Consider the following 19,314-nt stretch of genomic DNA (forward strand, 5'->3'; position numbering starts at 1 on the left):
GTAGACAAATTTACCTATACCTTCAAATTAACCACATTAAGATCCAAAAAACAGAGAAACAACTATCATTATAAATATATTTCACAATTCTAATCTAAAAAAACTTTCCAAGTTAACATTAAATTCTTTATTTTTATTTTATTTATGCACAACTTCTGCTTTGTTTTTGTTTTATAAACTGTAAAGCAAAGTTCCTGTGGAGAATTATAGCTTATTTTTCTGTGAAATTCATTCCTTGTGTAATTCAGTTTTTACTTTTACTATAACTACGATTTGTCCATTTCAGACTGCAGGTCAAGAATTTCATATAGGAGGCATTGAAAAGAGTAAAGGACCTGGTCTCCAATCCCACCAGTATTTTGACAAAGCAAAAGAGAGCAGCTATACTGTACTGTATCTGTGGTAAACATACTTCGTAGACTGCTATAAACTGTGTGGTTATTGTCAAAAAGGACTAATATATTGGGGTGCCATCAAAAGGTGAATATTAGAAATATATTACAGTAAATGGTCTTTTGATCAGAACTTATCAAAATCAGCCTTTTTGCCCAGGAATTATGGGAAATGAAATCCAATACAGCTGGTGAACACCAGTTTGGGGAAGGCCAATGAATACCATGTAATACCATTAATATGTAGGGAACTTGACATAGGTCAAGGATAGAGGTGTACCCCAAAGAGCTTATAAGCAGTTTGAGAATAGGAGGGAGAGAAAGAAAGAAAGAAAACAAGGTGTTATCAACAGCAATAAATCCATATGCCTCACCCAGAAATTTGAAGGGAGTGAGACAGAGAAAGGGGTACATCATCAAGCGGGTATGCTGAAGGAGTTTAAGCTATAGTTGGGGCTTTTTTTTATACAAGCCAACGAAGCAAATGATACATCATTATGATCTTTTATGAAGGAAGGAATGCCTACAGGGCCCAGGAAAGGAAGGTATTGTGGGCTGTAATGCAGACTCATGTGCTATTCTTCTTATCTGCTCCCACTATAGCAATCTTCCACCTTTCCTACAGTCCAATGTTCCATGTAATACAATAAAAACTGCTGAAAACTGAGTAGACCTATCTGCTGCCACTCCTGCTTGCCACTGCTAGTTGCACAACAAATGCCTTGTGAATCCAAATAAATAAATAAATAAATAAATAAAATACCTTTCTTTACATCACCCTGCCTTGAGTTCTGTTCCTTGATGTGATGCTATTCTGGATTTTCAAGAGTTAGTAGAAAATGTTGGGAGCTGGCTAGCAAAATTACAAGGCACATTGAATGGTGTGCGTAGGGATAATGTCACCTCTATACACATTTCTCAGATTTATAAATCAATTCTTACAGATTTCCACGACAGCTACTTCTATAAAGGCAGGTGCGACTATGTCAGGGATGAACAGAGCAACACTGTCCCCAAGGGCAATAGTTCATCTCCTCGCCTTCCGTAAGGGCAAATGGTAGACATTTATCCTGCAGAATGAAAAGGGATGCGTGTAGAGTCTTCACTGGAGTAGGAGACGCTACTGAGAATCAGACTTCACCTTTTCATCTGCTCTTTATTAAAGAAATACCAATTGTTCAGCCAAACACTGGCCAGAAAGAAATAAGCCCCATTGTATTAAATTATGCTTTTTCATGATACAGAAATATAGAATGTTGTGCTCTTTGTGTACAAAAAAACTTCTGCCAGGCACAAAGCCAGCTGGGTGACCTCGGGCCAGTCCCTCTCTCTCAGTCCTAGGAAGCAGGCAATGGCAAACCACTTCTGAAATCTTGCCAAGAAAACTGCCGGGCCTTGCCCAGGAGTCAACCCTGACTTGAAGGCACACACACACACAGATTCTGAAACCAAAAAAGGCTTTCAGAATCAAGGGCGTCCCTACTTTTCTCTTTTGCACCTTCCAAATGCATCTTGTGCATACTCCCCTGGCCCCCCTCTCCAGGAAAATGTGCTCTGAGGATCATCTCAGCTTGAGCATCTCTATTGGGATCCTAAGTAAAACCACCAGGCTTGTGCTGGCTTAGATTAATTTGTTTCTGGCAATGCTGGACAGAATTTCATCAGATCAAATTATTTTATTTATCAGGTTAAATAATTAGACAGCAGTAGAATCCAAACTGAGCACGTTGTTGATGTTGCTAAACAATGTGGCTACCTGAGCTATCAAAATGGACTTTGGTATATGCAAGAAACCAGCAATATGCCATTTTAGCATTTTAGATATAATTCCTGGATTAGAAAGAGGCTTAATTTCTGTGGACTGAGATATCTAGCCATAGCAAGAATTTTCTGGGGATTTGGGCAGGAAGGGAGAAGTAGGTCAAAGCAGATTTCAGAGCAGAGAGGGAGGGGAAAACAGCAGGAAAGGCAATGGGGCTCTTAGCCTGCTGGCAGCACCAACAAGGCAGCATTTGCCTGCTGTGAGAGTGAAAAGCCAAGTCTGAGAAAGCTGAAGGCACCTGTGGGGAGAAGTGCAGCAGACCTAAGTGGAGTTCAGCAGAGGAAAGACTGTAGCACAGAGAGGCAGAGAGCAGACAGGCGGGAAGCATCAGTTGCTAACAAACTGAAAGAGCTATTCAGTCTGTACTGCTGCATTCCCTGGGAAGAAAACCAGCAGAATGAATTACTGGAAAGAACCAGGGAGTCTTATGAACATAGGAAGTTGGTATTCACTCTTAGCAACCACATAGATAGATGGACCTTCTCCAGGCTGATGTGTCCCCAACCTGGTCTTTCAAAGATGTACCCATTGCCTCTGTAATCAACTCCATCCACCTTGCTGATGGTCATTTTTCCCTTTCATTCAACTTTTCTCAGCACTATAGACTTCATAAGAGAGCTAAGTCTTTGCATAATGTGTCCAAATTATGTTAATTTAAGCCTGATCATGTTATGTATTTATTTATTGAACTTTATTTATCTGAAATAAATAGATTAAAAAGTTTACTTTCATAGAGCATCAAAAGAAAAACCATTGCCCTGCACAATTCTGATCTTTTTAAGTATAAACACAGCATTTAAATATCTTTGCCAAGACCTTTATTGCTATTCTATCACGGTAAGTGCTAGTGCATTTATTATGACTGCTGATTCCTTTACTGTGGAAAATTGATCCTAAAAGGCAGAAGCCACCTATCACTTCAATAGCTTCATTGTGAGTTCTAGGGCTGGTTGCTGTTGCTATTCTCATTAGTGTGGTTTTCTTTATATTTAATCTTCAATTTAATCTTAGCCTCATTTTTTTACTGTGCTCCTTGACTTTCATCATTAAAGCTCCCAGATCATGTGCCTTTTCAGCTACCGCAGTAACATCATCAACATAGTGCAAATTATTGTTTCTTCCTCCACATTTAAAATGACACTATCTTCTTCCCACTCAGATTCCCTCAATATATATTCACATATAGATTGAATAAATAAGGAGACAGTCAGTATCTGGCCTGTCTCATCCCTCTGCCAACCCTGGAGCCAGTCTGTTTTGCCATGTTCCATCAAGACTATGGTTTCCTGTCCTGTGTTTAAGTTTTGCATGAGGATAATGAGATGTTCTGGGATTCCCATTTTTCTAAGTACATTCCACAGCTTAACATAGTCAACACAATCAAAGACCTATCCAGCATGTATCAGTAATAATGTCTCTTGTTGTTTGGCCTTTTCTAAAACCAGCTTAAATAGCTGCCATCTCTCTTTCCATACAGGACTCTAATCTGTGTTGGATGATCCTAACCATCCTTTTGCTACCAAATGAAAATAATGATATTGCATGATAGTTCACACATTCTGTTAAATCTCCTTTCTTTGGTATTGAAGTGTAGACTGAACTCTTCCAAACTGCTGGCCATCATGCCATTCTCCTTTACTGGCATAGTTTGCTTAGTGCTTTTACTGATTTTTCTTCTTTTACTTGCCATATTTCTGTAGCTATTCCATTAATTCTTGTAGCTTTCCAACTTGGTAATGACTGAAGTGCTATCTAGTGTTCTCTTCTATCAGAGGTTCTTGTAAATAGAGAATATCTTCTCATGTATCTTGACTGTTGAGATTTCTACTGTAGAATTTCAGTATGGTCCTTCCATGTCTGATCTTTTTTTTAATCAGTTGCTATTTATTTATTTGTCCACTTCCTTCCTTCAGCATGCCAATTTGTGGTTGGAGCCTTTTTATGAGATCAGAGATCTTTTGGAAGACTTTCCTTGTTTTTCTGTGTCTGTTTCCACCTTCGATGTTGTCAGGATCGTGTGCATTTGATTGCTGGTTCCTGTCAGTATCAGTCAGACTGAGAAGCCTAAACACTTGTCAAGATTGTTTGTGCTGCATGGAGGGAGGGGTGGATTCCAGCAGGAGTGGAATGCTGGGAACCAAGGCCAAAGCAATGGCTCCAGCCAGATGTGGGAGGGGGAAGATTAACTCACTGAGAGAGGAATGTTTTAATTAGAAATTGTGCGCCAAATTCAACAGTTGCAGCTTTCCCTTGGACTGTTACTTCAATCCCCTAATTAAAGAGCTTTCATTTTCTACAATGAGAATGAGTGAAGTTACTTTGTTTGGGATTTGAGAATAGCAGACCTTACAGATGTCTTTACAGATGTCATTGTAATACTGCTCTTGTCTCTTCTAACAATTCTCTGAAATTCTTTGTTAAATTCCTTCCTGAGACCTTTCTTGTCTCTTCTCTTCTCTTCAATTTCCACTGTCTGTTCTGACATCCAGTTTGCTTTCTTCTGTTTCTTGGTCTTGGGCAGCCTGTTTTCACATTCATCCTTAACATCTTCTTTAAATTAATTCCACAGTTCCTCTGGTTCCTAATCAATGAGGTTCAGGTCTTCAAAACAATTCCTGATGTGGTCCTTGAAAGTAGTAGGTATAAGCTTAAGATTATATTGTGGAATCCAGTTGGCTTTGCTGTTCCACTATAGCTTGCCTTGGAATTTCCACATGAGCAGTTCATGATCTGTTCCACACTCAGCCCCTGTAACTGAGCTGTTTAACCTTGTTGTACCAATAATATGGTCAATTTTATTTCTGTGTACTCCATCTGGTGATGTCCATATACATAGGTATCATTTTGGACCTTTAAAGACTGGGGAGTAATGAAGAAATAATTGGATTGGAAGAAACTGACGAGTCATTCTCCTGCTTCTTTTCCATTTCCTAGGCCATACAGTGCAGCTACATTGAGGTGGGGAATGAGATGGGGAGCTGGGGGATGAATGTATATTAGCTGGCTGCTCTTTATTTTCTTTAGTATATGCCACTGCAAACAAAGAACTCAGGAACAAAGCAAATATAAATATAAATAAATGCATCTTGGTCATCAGAAGCTTCAGTTTTGGCTAACCTGGTGGGGAATTATGGGAGATGAAGTTCAGCTGACCTAGAGGATACCAAGTTAGGAAAGGCTGATGGACAGGATCTCTCAGTAGCAGGTCATTTGGCCATCTGGCTGGGAAGTTCCAACATACAAAGAGGGATTAATTTGGGGAAGCCTTATTTTAGCTTTAGAAAAATGACATTTTATCTTACAAACAGCCCTGCTCTATGAGACCCCCACTTAATCTTCCTGACAACAAGATATATATTTTACTCACCGTTGAATAATATTTGCTTGCCCAGGTTTTATCTTCTGCGTCTCTGCTACTGGAGCTTCTCTGATTGACTGAGTGCAGATTGTGAAGTTGGTCTCTTCAGTTGTCAGGGTGAGATTAATAGCAGTGGAACTGATGACATTGGGAGCAACAGGGGGAACACCACACGTTGAGGATGATGGACCTACTGCAACGATACAGATACTTCCAATTGCTGTTCTTAGAACACCTTTGGGGTGGACTTCCACCTTCAGCTAGTATGACAGGACATAACAAGTAATTGCGGCTTAGCACATAAAATAATTTCTGGTGTACATCCTTTTATCAAAGAAAATGTTCTTAACACATATCAGATGCCACCCTGTATAGTGGCAAGATTCAAAGTGGAAAATCTAAGAAGAGATCTTACATTGACACATACCTTCTTCCCCCAACACAAAATAATGCTAAGAAATGGTAGTTCTTTGAGGATACTTAGAATTTCACTAGATCCTTCTGAACTGTCCACATTATTGTAAGCTGCCCAGAGTCCCCCCATAGGGAAGAGATGGGCAGTGAATAAATTTATAAAATAAAATAAAATAAAATAAATTATCTAGAAATGTAGTAATAATTCATCCAATTTGACAACAATATAGGCATACTATTAAATAGTTACAGCAACTTTCTCACTTTTTCATTTCCAGAATATTCCAGAAACAGGCTTAAAATGTATTTGTTATACAGAAGGTCAGAAAAAAAATAAAAGAAGTCACTTTATTATGTCTTATTCTCAGTTTTCACCTACAGCTTCCATATCAAGATTTCTCTAACACTTAGTGCTGGTTTTCACATATGAAGATAAGAACTTCAGTGCAACACTCTGTAGAAATATGCAAAAACTAAGGGGGTTACAGTAGTTTAACAACTATCATGGTTATAAAAACTAGGCAAACTACATAACCACAGTATCATAACAACACACATAACAATTGTGGCTGTCAGGATGATAACACAGACAACCTATGGGATATAGAGAAATCTCTGACAGCTAACACCAAGTATTCTCTTCCATGGAATGGAGGAGTATAATAAGAGCTGCAGAAAAATTACTTCCAAAAAAAAGAAAAAAAGCCCATTAAAATGTTTTCAGCTGAAGTTTGTTTTAAAAATTCCCTGAAAAGTTGGAAAATATGCAAGCCCATGCTGATTCAAGATTGCAGAGGGAGGGTTGCATAAATGCATGGAAATATATTACTGAAGCCAACTGGTCAATCAATTAATTTTACAATTTGGCAAAGGTAAAAAAATGTATAGAGAAAGTGTTAGCATACAAAATTTCATTGATTTCTGGAAAACGAGATTCTGTCTAGCACTTGTTTAGCATAAGGAGGAGAATAGGGACAAGTCAGTTTTCCATTTGTTTGGCCTCATGCAGTATACTGGGGGCTGGTGTTCTGCAACAAGAAACCCTTTCTCTTGATTAGGCCAACTATCCAATTTAGAATTCTGATCATCCAATTTTGAAATTATGTGGAGCTCCTACACACTCAAGTAGAAAAGGTTTTGCTCTGGAAAATTTCAGCCTCCAACAAATGGAATAAGCAGAAATAGCAGGATGATAACTGAATGTAGGTGAGGGAAGCAAATACTTGAATATTACTAATTACTTTTCATTTTGAGGAACATAGCTCTGATTGAATTATTGTATAACTGCAATTTGGAGTTGCTTTTTTTTTTTGCATAGACAGACAGACAGACAGACAGACAGATGATAGCTAGAAGATTTATTCGTTTTTGGCCAGGGTCTTCTTTTTTATTTTTTGCCTAAGATTATCCAACAAGTTGTTCTCACACAATTCCTTCCCTACCTGTCAGCAAATAATTTCACTAACCCATTTCAATCATGGCTTTGTGAAGATCAATCCACTGGACTGGGACTGACTGAACTTATCAATGATTTGCAGTTTCTTAATGGTTCTAGTCTTACATTTTGCATCACACATTTTCAGTTAAGTAGGAGAGTCTTTGCTCTCAGCCCTTCCCTTCATTTTAGGGTGTTCCTCACAGTTCACTTCTAGGTCCCCCTTTGTATACTTTGTCACTTGGTTTTCTGCTTTCTTTTCATCAATAACTAAAAATAACTATCATATTTATACCAGTGACATCCAAGTGTATTATTCTGCTCTAGTCCGGGATGATGCATTGTAGTCTTCCATCTACAGCTACCTTACTGGGATTTCCAGATGGACTTGTTCCTTCTGCCTTAAATTAAATTTTGAGAAAACCAAACTGTTTTTCATCCTGATTGACATTCTTTTTTCTTTTTCTCTTATGTCTTTTATGTTCAGGATTGTCAGCTGCAGGGATCTTCTGTGGAACAATATTTGGGAGTTCTTATTAATGGGAAACTTATTTAAAGTTGATAAAACTACAAGTATCTGTAATGTACATCTTCTGAATTCATTTGTTTCTTACTACTGAAATGGCTAACAAGTTTGTCCATACCTGAAGTAGTTTTTTTGGCAGTCCTTCGTGATGCTGCTCTCCAGCCTCTGGTTGGGTCTAGAATGGTCTGAGTAGTTTATGGACCTCTCCTAAGTCACCCCTATGTTTTCTTTCATCAATCTTTACACTGGCTAGGTCTTCGGGAGCATTACCAGTTTAAATTGCTGGTGCTGACAGGAACATCCAGTTCTTGAATAACCTGATTACAATTCATGATTCTGTGTGTTCAATTCATACATGTAACCAGGGCTGCCCAGTTTTTCTTTGCATCAGAATAGCCACCTCATTTTTCTGAGCTTTTTCCTAGCTCCTCCTCTTTGGAAGTGACTCCCCCTTGAACTATACTTAGGATCTGATCTTCTAAGACTTAAAAATACTTCAAAATGCTTCTTTTTTTCTGGACCGTTATGAAATTGGAAGAACTTTCCAGTGACAGTACTTGATGCTAGTTAAAGCATCATAGTTTTAACTATTTTACCATACAGTTAAAGTATTGGAGTGTCAGGATTAGATGTTTTAAATTGATTATGATACTGTTTTATCGTTTACATTGGTTTATGCAGTGTTACAAATTATGCCCTTCTTTGTACTTAAGTCTAAGAGCATACTTAATAAAAATACCATTACTACTATTTGCATTTATAATAAAAAAATAATAAACTAGGTAATCTTTAAGGAGCCACAATATTCCTGGTTGTTTCTGCTATAACAGACTGGTGCTACTAACTACCCCTTTGGAATTTGAACTCTCCACATTTAATTATCTTCCACAGTCTCACAGATGTGCAGTTTGGACAGCATCTTTACTTTAGCTCTTTTTCTCTGATAGCTTTCTAGTCATTTTGATTGTAATAGTAAAATTGGAAAACCATTGAAATACTCATTAAAACTGCAAAAAAATTGTTTAATGTACTTCTGTGTATAGTGCATAATTACACAACAGGGTATGCTGCGACAAGAATTAGCAGTTAGCAGATTACACAAATTAATGGAGGATAAGGCTATCAATGGCTACTCATTGTGATGTCATCTTCAGAATCAGGCTACATGTCTCAGCATATTGGAAGTCAATAGAAAGGGAAAGTTATGGCCCTTGTGTCCTGCTTTGGGGCATTCTTAAGGATTTGTTTAGCTATTCTGGAAAGTAGATGTTAATGAGATATGAGATAATTTTACATTCTTTTAGATGGTCTTCCAGCTTCTGTAAATATGTTCCACTAACTTTGTTTTCTCACTGTTGCTTACCTCTTATAACCTGACTATTCCTTCCTGTTTGAATTTGTGCAAATACCCTGAATCTTCCCATTCAGCCCAAATAAGTTTGGCAGCTTTCAATAAAACAATGTTAACTTGAGCATACGTTTTTAATTTCCTTGCTGGAGAGATTCCACTTTTTTCAATCAATTCAACATGATCTCTTACCTTGATTTTTTCCCATCTTCTCACTCTCCTGAAGCTGCTCATCTCTCCCAGTTATTAAGGTTTTGGGCTCTGGCTTGGTAGATATGTTATTGTGATTATTGGAGGACAAAGCCAGATGTTTGGAGATTATCCCTGGATTCGGCTGGCCATTATGCTCCTCCATCCCAGATACATCCACATCCTGGAAACCACTAGAGGCAGCTGAAATTGATAATTCATTGGTTTTGTTCATATGCCCAGGATCCTGTTTGATCAATTTGCTGCTGCCTGTTAAAACAGCTCTCCTATAAGACATTGGGGAGGAGTGGACTTTTCCAGTAGTAGGGGGGGCTGGTATTAGGTTCATTAAATTGTAGCCAGTGGCCACCGGCTTTGTTTGCTGCTTGGTTTGACATAAATTATTGACTGGCCTGTTCATAGGATCTTCTACACCATCATGGGAAAGCAGCTGGTGAGAAAAGATGGGAGATATGGGTTCCCTCAATTGGGCACCAGGTACCCTTGTTTGTGCTTTGGCTTTGTCTTCCTTTGTCATATGACACAGACCTACCAGCTGGTTGCTTCTGGGAATGGCCATTTGGGTCACCTCAACTTTTACCTCAGAGTCCTCCTGCAAGCTGCAGTTGTTTGCTCCATTAGTACTTAATTCAATTTCCATTCTGTTTACATGAGGAATGTTATCCCAGATAATGTCTTCACTATTTTTGCAGCTGCCATTTTCCTGGTGCCTGTCCCTGGTAACAGTATTGGCTTTCTTCTCTGAAGGACACAATGGCCTAGGAACACCATGCCAGTTTTTGATTCCAAATTGCTGATTACTGATGCCAGCTTCTTCACTGTCTGTCCTGTAGCTGTCTGATGTGTCAGTAGTACTGCCTAAAGCTGAGTCCACATCTTCAGTGCAAGTAACTTCCCCAATATACGTCTCCCTGAGGCATTCTGTATAAACACGCTGCCGAGAAGGAAGGATCCACAATGGAGTCCCTTGGGGACCCAGAGGCTTTGTTTGTAAGTTCTCCTGGGAAGACCCAAGCTCTTTGCTTCCATTAGTGTGAACAGTATCACTGCCTCCATGAAGGACATTAGCAATCTCATGCTTGCCATTCCCAGTTTGCTTGACTCTAGCGGCTGCTGAATTGTTGATATAAGACCCACAGGCACTACACTTCCTTTCTTTATTCACTTGCAGAGGCTTCCCTTTTTCAGAGCACCCTCTGTTGCTCTGGTGAGTAAGCATTTTTGCTGCCTGTTCCATGTTTTGATGTTCCCAGCCAGATTTGCTAATGTTACTCTCTTTACACTGGAGATCACCATTTATATACCCAGAAACATCTGGTTTGGAGAGCAGTGGGCCCTGGCCGAGAGATAAGAGAACTGAATCTAAGGGCCGTTTCTGGCGTTGTTGCAGGCGTTCCAAATAGCGAACCTCAGCATCTCTTGCAGATTCATCCTCAAAACGCACTCGAGAAGGAGATGGCCCTCGCTTCCTCTGCTGCCCACAGCTGGATTCTCCACTAGATGAATCACTCTGGTTTCCACTAGCATGGATGTTTCCATTCTTCAAAGCAAAGTCTTTTCCATCTGCAACAGAGAATCTACAGGTACCCCTAATGAACAAAAGAAAAGTTTTTTTTTTCTTACTTGGTGAAATTATCCACTTTGCTACCCTTTTCATCTATGCTCAAATCTTTAGCAGAAGGCACCGTTTATCTTAATGGCCACTTATTGCAGCCTAATGAAGACCCAAGCTTAGTAATAATTGCTCAAGTCTTCTCTATCTAAACCTATTTGCCATCTAGCAAAAATAAAGTGTAACGTGCATCTAACTGCTTGTACAGTCATCAGATCAACAAGAGATCTAGCATTTTGTTACAATTCTAATATTGTGGGAAAACGCTGACCCAAATAACTGACTGGGTCTGGAGCAGTGCTTGCATTCTATAGCTGTTTTTAATGGTCTGAATAGTGGTAACAAATCAACAATATGGATTTATGCTTCCAAAATGAAGAATAGCATAGGATTGGAAAATGGCAGTGATGAGCTGTGGAAAGCAACTAAACAAGCAGTTGAAATTGCTCTGAGGTAATATAAGACATAATAAGGTAATACCTGAGGTCAAAAATTAGTCCCAAGTAGGTTCCCCATTCAGCTGCAAACCAAGTTCATATCTATTTATTTTTACAGGCAAAAGTAAATAATTATCCAGCTCTGGTAGAATAAATGTTACAATGTTGAAAGGGCAGTATTTGTGAATGCATTTAAGGTAGTGCATTTTACAACTATATGTTGATTTGCTTTTCATAACTTGCTGGGTTCCAAAATATTCCTTCCAGGAATAGGAACAGCAGCCCATAACCTGGTTGTTGAGAACCACTACAGCAGAGCTACACCAATATTACATGTGCTGTGTTGGTTACCAGTTTGTTTCCAGATTCAGTTCAAGAACTATAAAGTGTTCTGTACATTTTTAAAGAAGGGGCCAAGATGCAGTGAGGGCTCTTACTGAAAGGTATGGAAGAAAAGGTGATTTTTGCCTACTCTATTTCCCTTTTGCTAAAGAGAAATCAATGAAAGCACTCATCTCATCTCTCTTTAGCAGGAATGTCCTTTGAGCAGAGTTCCATTTACAGAACTCAGGATCTAAGACAATGGCTACTAATAAAATCTTTCTATACTTGCCACTGTCCCTTTAAGTAAAAGAATTTTTCCTTTCACTTGCATACCCAGTACTTAATTCATTCAATTACTTAAAAGAACAGTCAACATTTCACAAATATGCCAAATAAAATATAAACAGCTCAAAGATCACTCAGATACAAAGTTGAGGTTACCAACTGACTCCCTGCTGTTGCTAAATAGCACTCCTGTTATTTCTGATATTTCTGCACCAGCTGGACCTACAGCATACATGGGCAGCCAAACACTTACTGCTCAATCCACATTTCATAAATGAAGGTGCACAAGATCATTTTATCTTGATGTATCACTAGCCTCTTAAGTGTCTCCTTACTTCATCCTAACTTTCAGGAAACCTTTGCTCTTGAGCATTCAAAGTTGGATTATTGCAACATGCTCTACTTGGGTCTGATCTTGAAACTTCAAGTGGTGAAAAATACAGCAGCCCATAACCTGGTAGTTGAGAACCGCTACAGCAGAGCTACACCAATATTACATGTGCTGTGTTGGTTACCAGTTTGTTTCCAGATTCAGTTCAAGAACTATAAAGCCCTACATGCAATGGCTGCCTATTCTAAAACACCATCAGACTCATGAGTAGGAATTCAAAGATATCTGATTTATTAAAGAATAGTATGCAGGATCACAGAGAAAGCTGAGAATGATGAAAGCACGCCAAATTCAAACTAAAAACCCTCAGTGCAAATGAAATCCCTCCCCCCATAGAATCTTCTCAAGTCCACAATCCCGGGTGCTCCTAACGGCTTCTGATGGTCCATGGGAAAAGTCCTTGAGCAGAGAAAATAACCCAAACACATTCCATTGAAATGAATTCAGATACAGAGCTTGGCACAAGGTCTCACAGCAGCTCCCTCCCAAAAGGAAACGTGCATCAGCGCCATGGCATGTGAAACATTACGATGTATAAACTACATTGAATCAGTGAACATGACACTACATGGCTTAGGTCCAGGTTACATACAGGATCATCTCCTTCAGAAGGAATCTACTTGATTCCATGCTTTGGGTTCCCCTCAACAGATCAAGGAGAATAGACCTGGGAAATAGTCTTTCACCAGCTGCCTTGTCATTGTAGAATATGCTGCCTCCTGAAATCCGTATAGCCTCCATGTTCCACAGATCTTTTTAAGTAAGAGCATTTGGAGATTAAGATATGCAACATGGGTTATCTTTAATATTTGTTTTTTCCATTTCCTTATCTTTATATTATTGTGATAATTATGTTAGGATTATTTTATGAGTTTTATTGGATGTTAGTTGCCCAGAGACTCTGGAGCTGAGTGAGATATAAGTGTTAGCAAATAAATAAATAAATATTATTTATTTCATTTGTATCTGTAATAATTTCTGATGCATTTGGCATGTGAGACAGTTTGTGCATATCTTTTTCTAATGCAGAAAGAAAACTGAAGCACTGAAGCATGTGGCTCACAGTACATACAGCAATTTTTACAATGTCTAAATTGCCCAAAATTTTTGAAAAACTGTATTTGGTAAGACTACTATGCTATCTGAAAACATTTAACTCTTATGCATGCTCATCCTTATACATTTTATTGCAAAGGACATCAAGCCACATGATAATGAATGAATTTCATTTGAATCTCACTCTATTCCATAGTTATATCTGAATCAAATGTTTACGTTTACTTTCACTGTTCCCTTCAGGTACATAATTTTGGGGCTCTGAATCAACACACATACATTTCTTTAATCTATCTTTTTTATTCTTGCACAGCATTTCATTTATAAGATGAAAACTTTAAATGGTTTACAGGTGTGAAGAACAAAGAGGCCGGAAAGCAGCTAGAACTGAATGGCGTATGCTGGAAAAATAAGCCAAGCCTTCTTTACCAGCTCCTCCCTGCTCACGCCAATCAGGTCTAGATCCTTTTGCTATCAGATGGAAATGACTGAGCTTACCTTTTTTCTGAGGGGGCAGTAGGCAGGATGTTATGGCTAGCTCGGAGGGGGTTTGTCCGGGCCTTCATACGAGCTCTCTGCAGCAGCTGCTTGGCCTGTTCATGCCTGGGGCTCAGCTCCAGCTCCTGGTTAGGAACAAAGACCCTGCAGGCAAGGCAACAGGGAACAAAGAGTGGTGGATTAGGAGGGAGGGGGAAAATAAGGATTAAGAGTGGTTTAACAGTGAGAGTGGCAGCATTGTGGAGAGACAATATAATTGTAGAGGCTGGATTTAGGGCTTCCACTGTAACCTGACTTAAAATAGGTGGTATTTTTCTTCGCCAATATATTCTTAAGCAGACCAGTAATCAGACATTAGACTAGCTAGAACATCAACTGTAAGAAAACTGTAGAGATGCCAAAGTGTTCAAGAAAGATCAATGCCTAAAATTAATAAAATAAATGTTAAGGCAGACATTCATTTTTTAAAAAGAGTAAAAGGTTGCACATGATAATAGTGTAAAGAGCTGTGTCCCATCCCATTATTGTTAGTAAAAAAGCAGAGGTAAAGATGGCCTGAAGTTGGCTTTGACTCCTTACGACAGCATCTGTGCAGCTTTCCTGGCACTGTTTACAGAAATGGTCTGCCTTGTTCCCCACACACGCACCCACGCACCCTTTTTTTTACCCCATCCCAGTCCCCCACCCAAATACTAACCAGGCTGACCCCACTTTCCCTCTGAGATCTGCCAGGGTCAAGTAGAGTAGTCATACACATTTTTAAACCATGAGAGGGGGACTTCCATCATGGAATTCTGCTAATGGCATAATGGTTGTAAACTGCTTCAGGATTTTTATAGCGAGAAACGGCATACATATATTTTAACTAAATAAACAAACAAAGCACTAACAAATTGTTAATGGGTAGAAATATTCTTTAGCAGGTATTTTACAGAGAGTACTGTATATGTCCACAACAGCCAACAGATGACTGAACACAGTACGTGATGCGTTTCTGAGGTCTGAGGGCTCTTAAGAGTACAGACATAAAATAGTAGTTAAAAGTGGGGGGGAAAATGGTTTTCCCACAGATAAATTGTAAAAGAGAACTTCTGAATCCTGCCTACTTCCGCATTTCCAAAAAGATATGACTTCTGTAACCAGCAAAATATAAACAACATAATCCATTATTTTCATTAAGGCAAATTACAATGTCTTTTTACAATTACAAATTTTCTTCAGGAAATTAATTCGTCTCCTATCAATATTGCCTCAGCCTTTTGTGTTCCTGAAATTTATAGGAGCTGATATTGCTGCTTCCTTAAACATTTGTTCTATAGTGCTTCGCTGTTCTTATCATGTGACCCATTTTTCTACCTACTGAGTTTACCAGCACACTCACTCAAACATTTCCCATTTGTCTTGATCATAATCTTCACAATTACTTTAATCGGCTTAGTGAGTCACTTCAGCTGATCTAAGCTTAACTCTTTCAGCCTAGAATGTGCATTGCACATGGAGGCTAGTAATATGCATACAGCTTGTTTTTTCAGGTCTTTCATACAGATGAAGCATGTCCCCAGTGATGTCCAGCAACCCATCTGAAATATCATACTTCCTTTAAAATACCTCAGACTTTGGGCCTAAAGAAAAAACCCCAATGAGATACTTTATGCATCCAGGAGTACCTGTTTATTTTTGTGTATTTATTTAATATTTAGCCTTTCATTCAGCAGCTCATGGTGGAATACATACATAACTCTCCTGTGATGTAAGTTGGGCTGAGAGAAAGAATGGACCAAAGCTGTGTCTTCCAGAAGGCTAACTGGGTGGGAGACTTAGCCTTATCGTCCCAAATAACATTATTCTGATAAAGCAAATTCTTTAGAAAATAAAGCATATAATGACACATTTTCCCCCAAACCACTTTACATTTCAGGTACCTGTATCAAAGCTCTTTCCAAAAAAAAAAAAAAGCACACAAGAGGCTCCAGCTTGTATTATGACTTGCTTTCTAGCTTCATTTATACTATCTAGGATTCCTACCTTCTTGAATTTAGTTTCAGAAAGCTTTGTTTTGTAGAGTCTATCTTTAGAATGATATATACAGTCCACCTTCCTTTTCTTAAGCTCTCAGACCAGAGACATACAGAAGTTACATACGTCATGCCCTTGTTTTACAAGAGTTTACCTGATTTCCCCCTCCCTCCTTGTGGGGGGAGGGGATCTCTCCATTTTTACACCTTACTTACGCTGATCACCAGGAGGCACCATACAACTGGTTTTGTCCTGACTTGGGACTCATCAGGCATACGTAGCCACAGATCTATCTATGGGGCTCAAATCCTCTACTGGGAATTGAACTCATAGGCCATTGCACTGTAGATTACTTCCTTGTAGGGATTCAAGAAGAGAGAAAGAAACAATCAAAGATCTCTCCAAAGGCCTAACCCTCTCTGCAGCACTGCACTGCTGATACGTATGCTCTATTAACTTTGGGTTTGGTGTTGGGTTTTTTTCCCAAAGAGATAAGGAGAAGATCAAGCAATTTGGTCAAATTTCTGGAATTGTTTTCTATATGAAATGAATCTCCAGGTCCCTTTTGTCCTCTCCTTTTTCTTTTTAAAATATATATATTTGGATATTATTTTATTAGCTCTGTCTTGCTCTCTTTATTTAGTTTGGCACAATAAAGTACTTTCTAAAGGTTTGTATCTATTGAGCATTTGTGCATGTATGAGTCTTTGACTCAGTTGTGACTCCCAGCCACTGCCTGATAAGTCCCGGCAGTTTTCTTGGCAAGATTTCAGAAGCGTTTTGCCATGGCCTCCTTCCTAGGGCTGAGAGAGGGACTGGCCCAAGGTCACCCAGCTGGCTTTGTGCCTAAGACTAGAACTCATGGTCTCCCAGTTTCTAGCCTGGTGCCTTAAGCACTGCACCAAACTGACCCTGATCGAACATTTAGGATGAACTTTATATAAAATTTCAAAAATATTTTGGAACTGATCTCTCTGCCTTTTAAATTGGACATTTTCTTCTTTTCAAATGCCCTATTTGATGACAAAGTGGATCAGGTATATTTGATTTGTATTTTGTATATATATATATATTGCAGCTTCAATTATATGTATAAAAAATAAGGTGCATACTTGCACACACATTCATACATGGGAACATGCTGACCTGTGTGCTAAGAACTTCATGCATTTCTTCTGGATGATTGGGAGCATCTAAAATAAATATGTTTATGTTTATTACACATTAATTTCTAACCCGTATTCTTTTTGCCTCACTTTTTTTCCCCTCTAGCCCTGCTCTGCCCTGCTCATTTTTGAGTAGGGCCTATGGCATGCCATGCAAAATAGAACATGACCCATCACAGGAATGGGGCAAGTGATTAAATCTATTTTGCAATGTTACAACCCAAGTACAAAAGGTGAAGCTTGCACTGTAATAACATGACACAGATCTTGTTATTCCCTCATCTTTGTGTTTAGGAATGGACAACTATACATGACTCTAAACACAAAAAGTTTGCTTCCTTCAGGCCTACAGAATGATTTATCATTAGAATTGATGTAGAATAATAATTCAAGAAGTCATGATTCAAATTTTGCTTTAGCCATAAACCAGCTATTGTGGCATTTGGCAAGCCATTACTTCTAGCCTCAGCCCTCCACAGCAATAATTTTTGGATAATGCTGACCTAGAGTGATATACAATATTACATACTGAAAAGATCTGCACCTGCAAGCTCACATGATTATCAGTGACTAAATGGGCCTCCCAAATGAGGTCATTTATGCATTTTCAGAATTGGTTCCCAGAGCTGGCAAAGGACCCACCTCTATCTTCAGGGTCCTTCCTGGAGAAGAGGAGTAATCTAGAATGTGGGTTGTGTCGTTCAGACTAGATTTATTTATTCTGAATGAGGTTATCCTGGGTGACCACTCTGGCCAATTCTCACCATGTTCAGATGGTAAACTTTCAACCACAGATTACAGTGTAATTGTTTATAGTATGGTCTCCAAGTCTATCCATCCAGAAATTTTAGCCAGATCTGAGAGTGATCACCTACCTTTAGTATTAGAAGGTAGTTCCCAAATGGTACCTCATGAATCTCTCTGAGATACCATCCTAATGGAATTGCTGAAATCCAGATCTGTGAGGTTAACGTGGAATGGGCAAATCAGAGAAGAGATAGTTAACAGGCATAAGTCAACATTCGTCATTCCTTATTGCTATCCTGGAAAGTTGTGGGACCTCAAGCTTGAAGGAAGGTAGTGGCTTGGTATAACAAGTCAAATCAATCTTTATTATGGTCATAGACCAGCACAATCCCTGCTGCATAGCACCCTCCCTGCCCAAGCTCCTTGACCTCACTGCAGGGTTGGCGGTGGAGTTTCCCAAGCTTATGGTTCTGAGAGACTTCAACCTGCCTTCCCTGGGAGTGGGATCAGAGGTAGCTCAGGAGTTCATGGAAAACATGACTTCCATGGGCCTGTCCCAAGTCATCCAGGGCCCAACTAGGAATAGTGGTCACACTCCTGATTTGGTGTTCTTGCTGGAGCATTGCTTATGTGATCTGCAACTGGTGGACCTATCTTCGGTCCCCTGTCATGGTCAGATCCCGCCCTGGTGGCTATGAGCTCCTCTAGGGCCACACCCCTCCTCAGGGAGGCAGGACCTGTTAGATCGGTCTACCCCTGGTGACTGATGGACCCAGTTGAGTTTCAGAGGGAGCTAGGGGTTATAACTGAGGATCTGCTGTGTAGTCCTGCTGAGACCTTGGTTGCCGCCTGGAATAGGAGGGTGACTGAGGCTCTAGGCAGGATTGCACCCATGCAACCTCTCCTACCTGTGGACCTCGTCGGGCCCTGTGATATATGGAGGAACTGAGAGGAATGAAATGGATCAAGAGATGTCTAGAGCGTTGCTGGTGGAAGACGAAGAAGGAATCCAACCGAACATGGGGGTAAGAGCTGCTATTAAAGCCTACCTTGTGGTGATTCATGCGGTGAAGAGGCAATACTGCTCCACACAAATTGCATCTGCAGATAATCACCTGGTGGCTTTCCTTCTGGGTAAGGAGGATTCAGGGGGTGTACCTGCAGGGGCATGCTGAGGAATGTGCAGATTTTCTGACAGATAAAATCACTCAGATTCGTTCCCTGTTGGATGCCAGTGTGGATAATGGTCTGGTGGAGATGTCTGGGGTAGGTTCTTG

The 19,314-nt window shown here is 39.5% G+C and overlaps 1 protein-coding gene across 1 annotated transcript in view; it reads right to left on the minus strand.

Annotated features, from left to right (window-relative positions):
• Window positions 1–19,314, minus strand: part of KIAA1614 (KIAA1614 ortholog) — a 40,847-nt gene that overhangs the window by 9,720 nt on the left and 11,813 nt on the right. Inside the window, exons 4-6 of the mRNA XM_063298455.1 lie at window positions 14,109–14,252; window positions 9,488–11,094; window positions 5,582–5,765 (exon numbers count right to left, since the gene is read on the minus strand). Of these exons, the coding sequence (XP_063154525.1) occupies window positions 5,582–5,765; window positions 9,488–11,094; window positions 14,109–14,252 (1,935 nt within the window). The remainder of the gene's footprint in view (window positions 1–5,581; window positions 5,766–9,487; window positions 11,095–14,108; window positions 14,253–19,314) is intronic.

This window comes from Candoia aspera, chromosome 3 (assembly GCF_035149785.1).
Source record: "Candoia aspera isolate rCanAsp1 chromosome 3, rCanAsp1.hap2, whole genome shotgun sequence".
In the NCBI taxonomy this organism is placed as follows: domain Eukaryota; kingdom Metazoa; phylum Chordata; class Lepidosauria; order Squamata; family Boidae; genus Candoia; species Candoia aspera.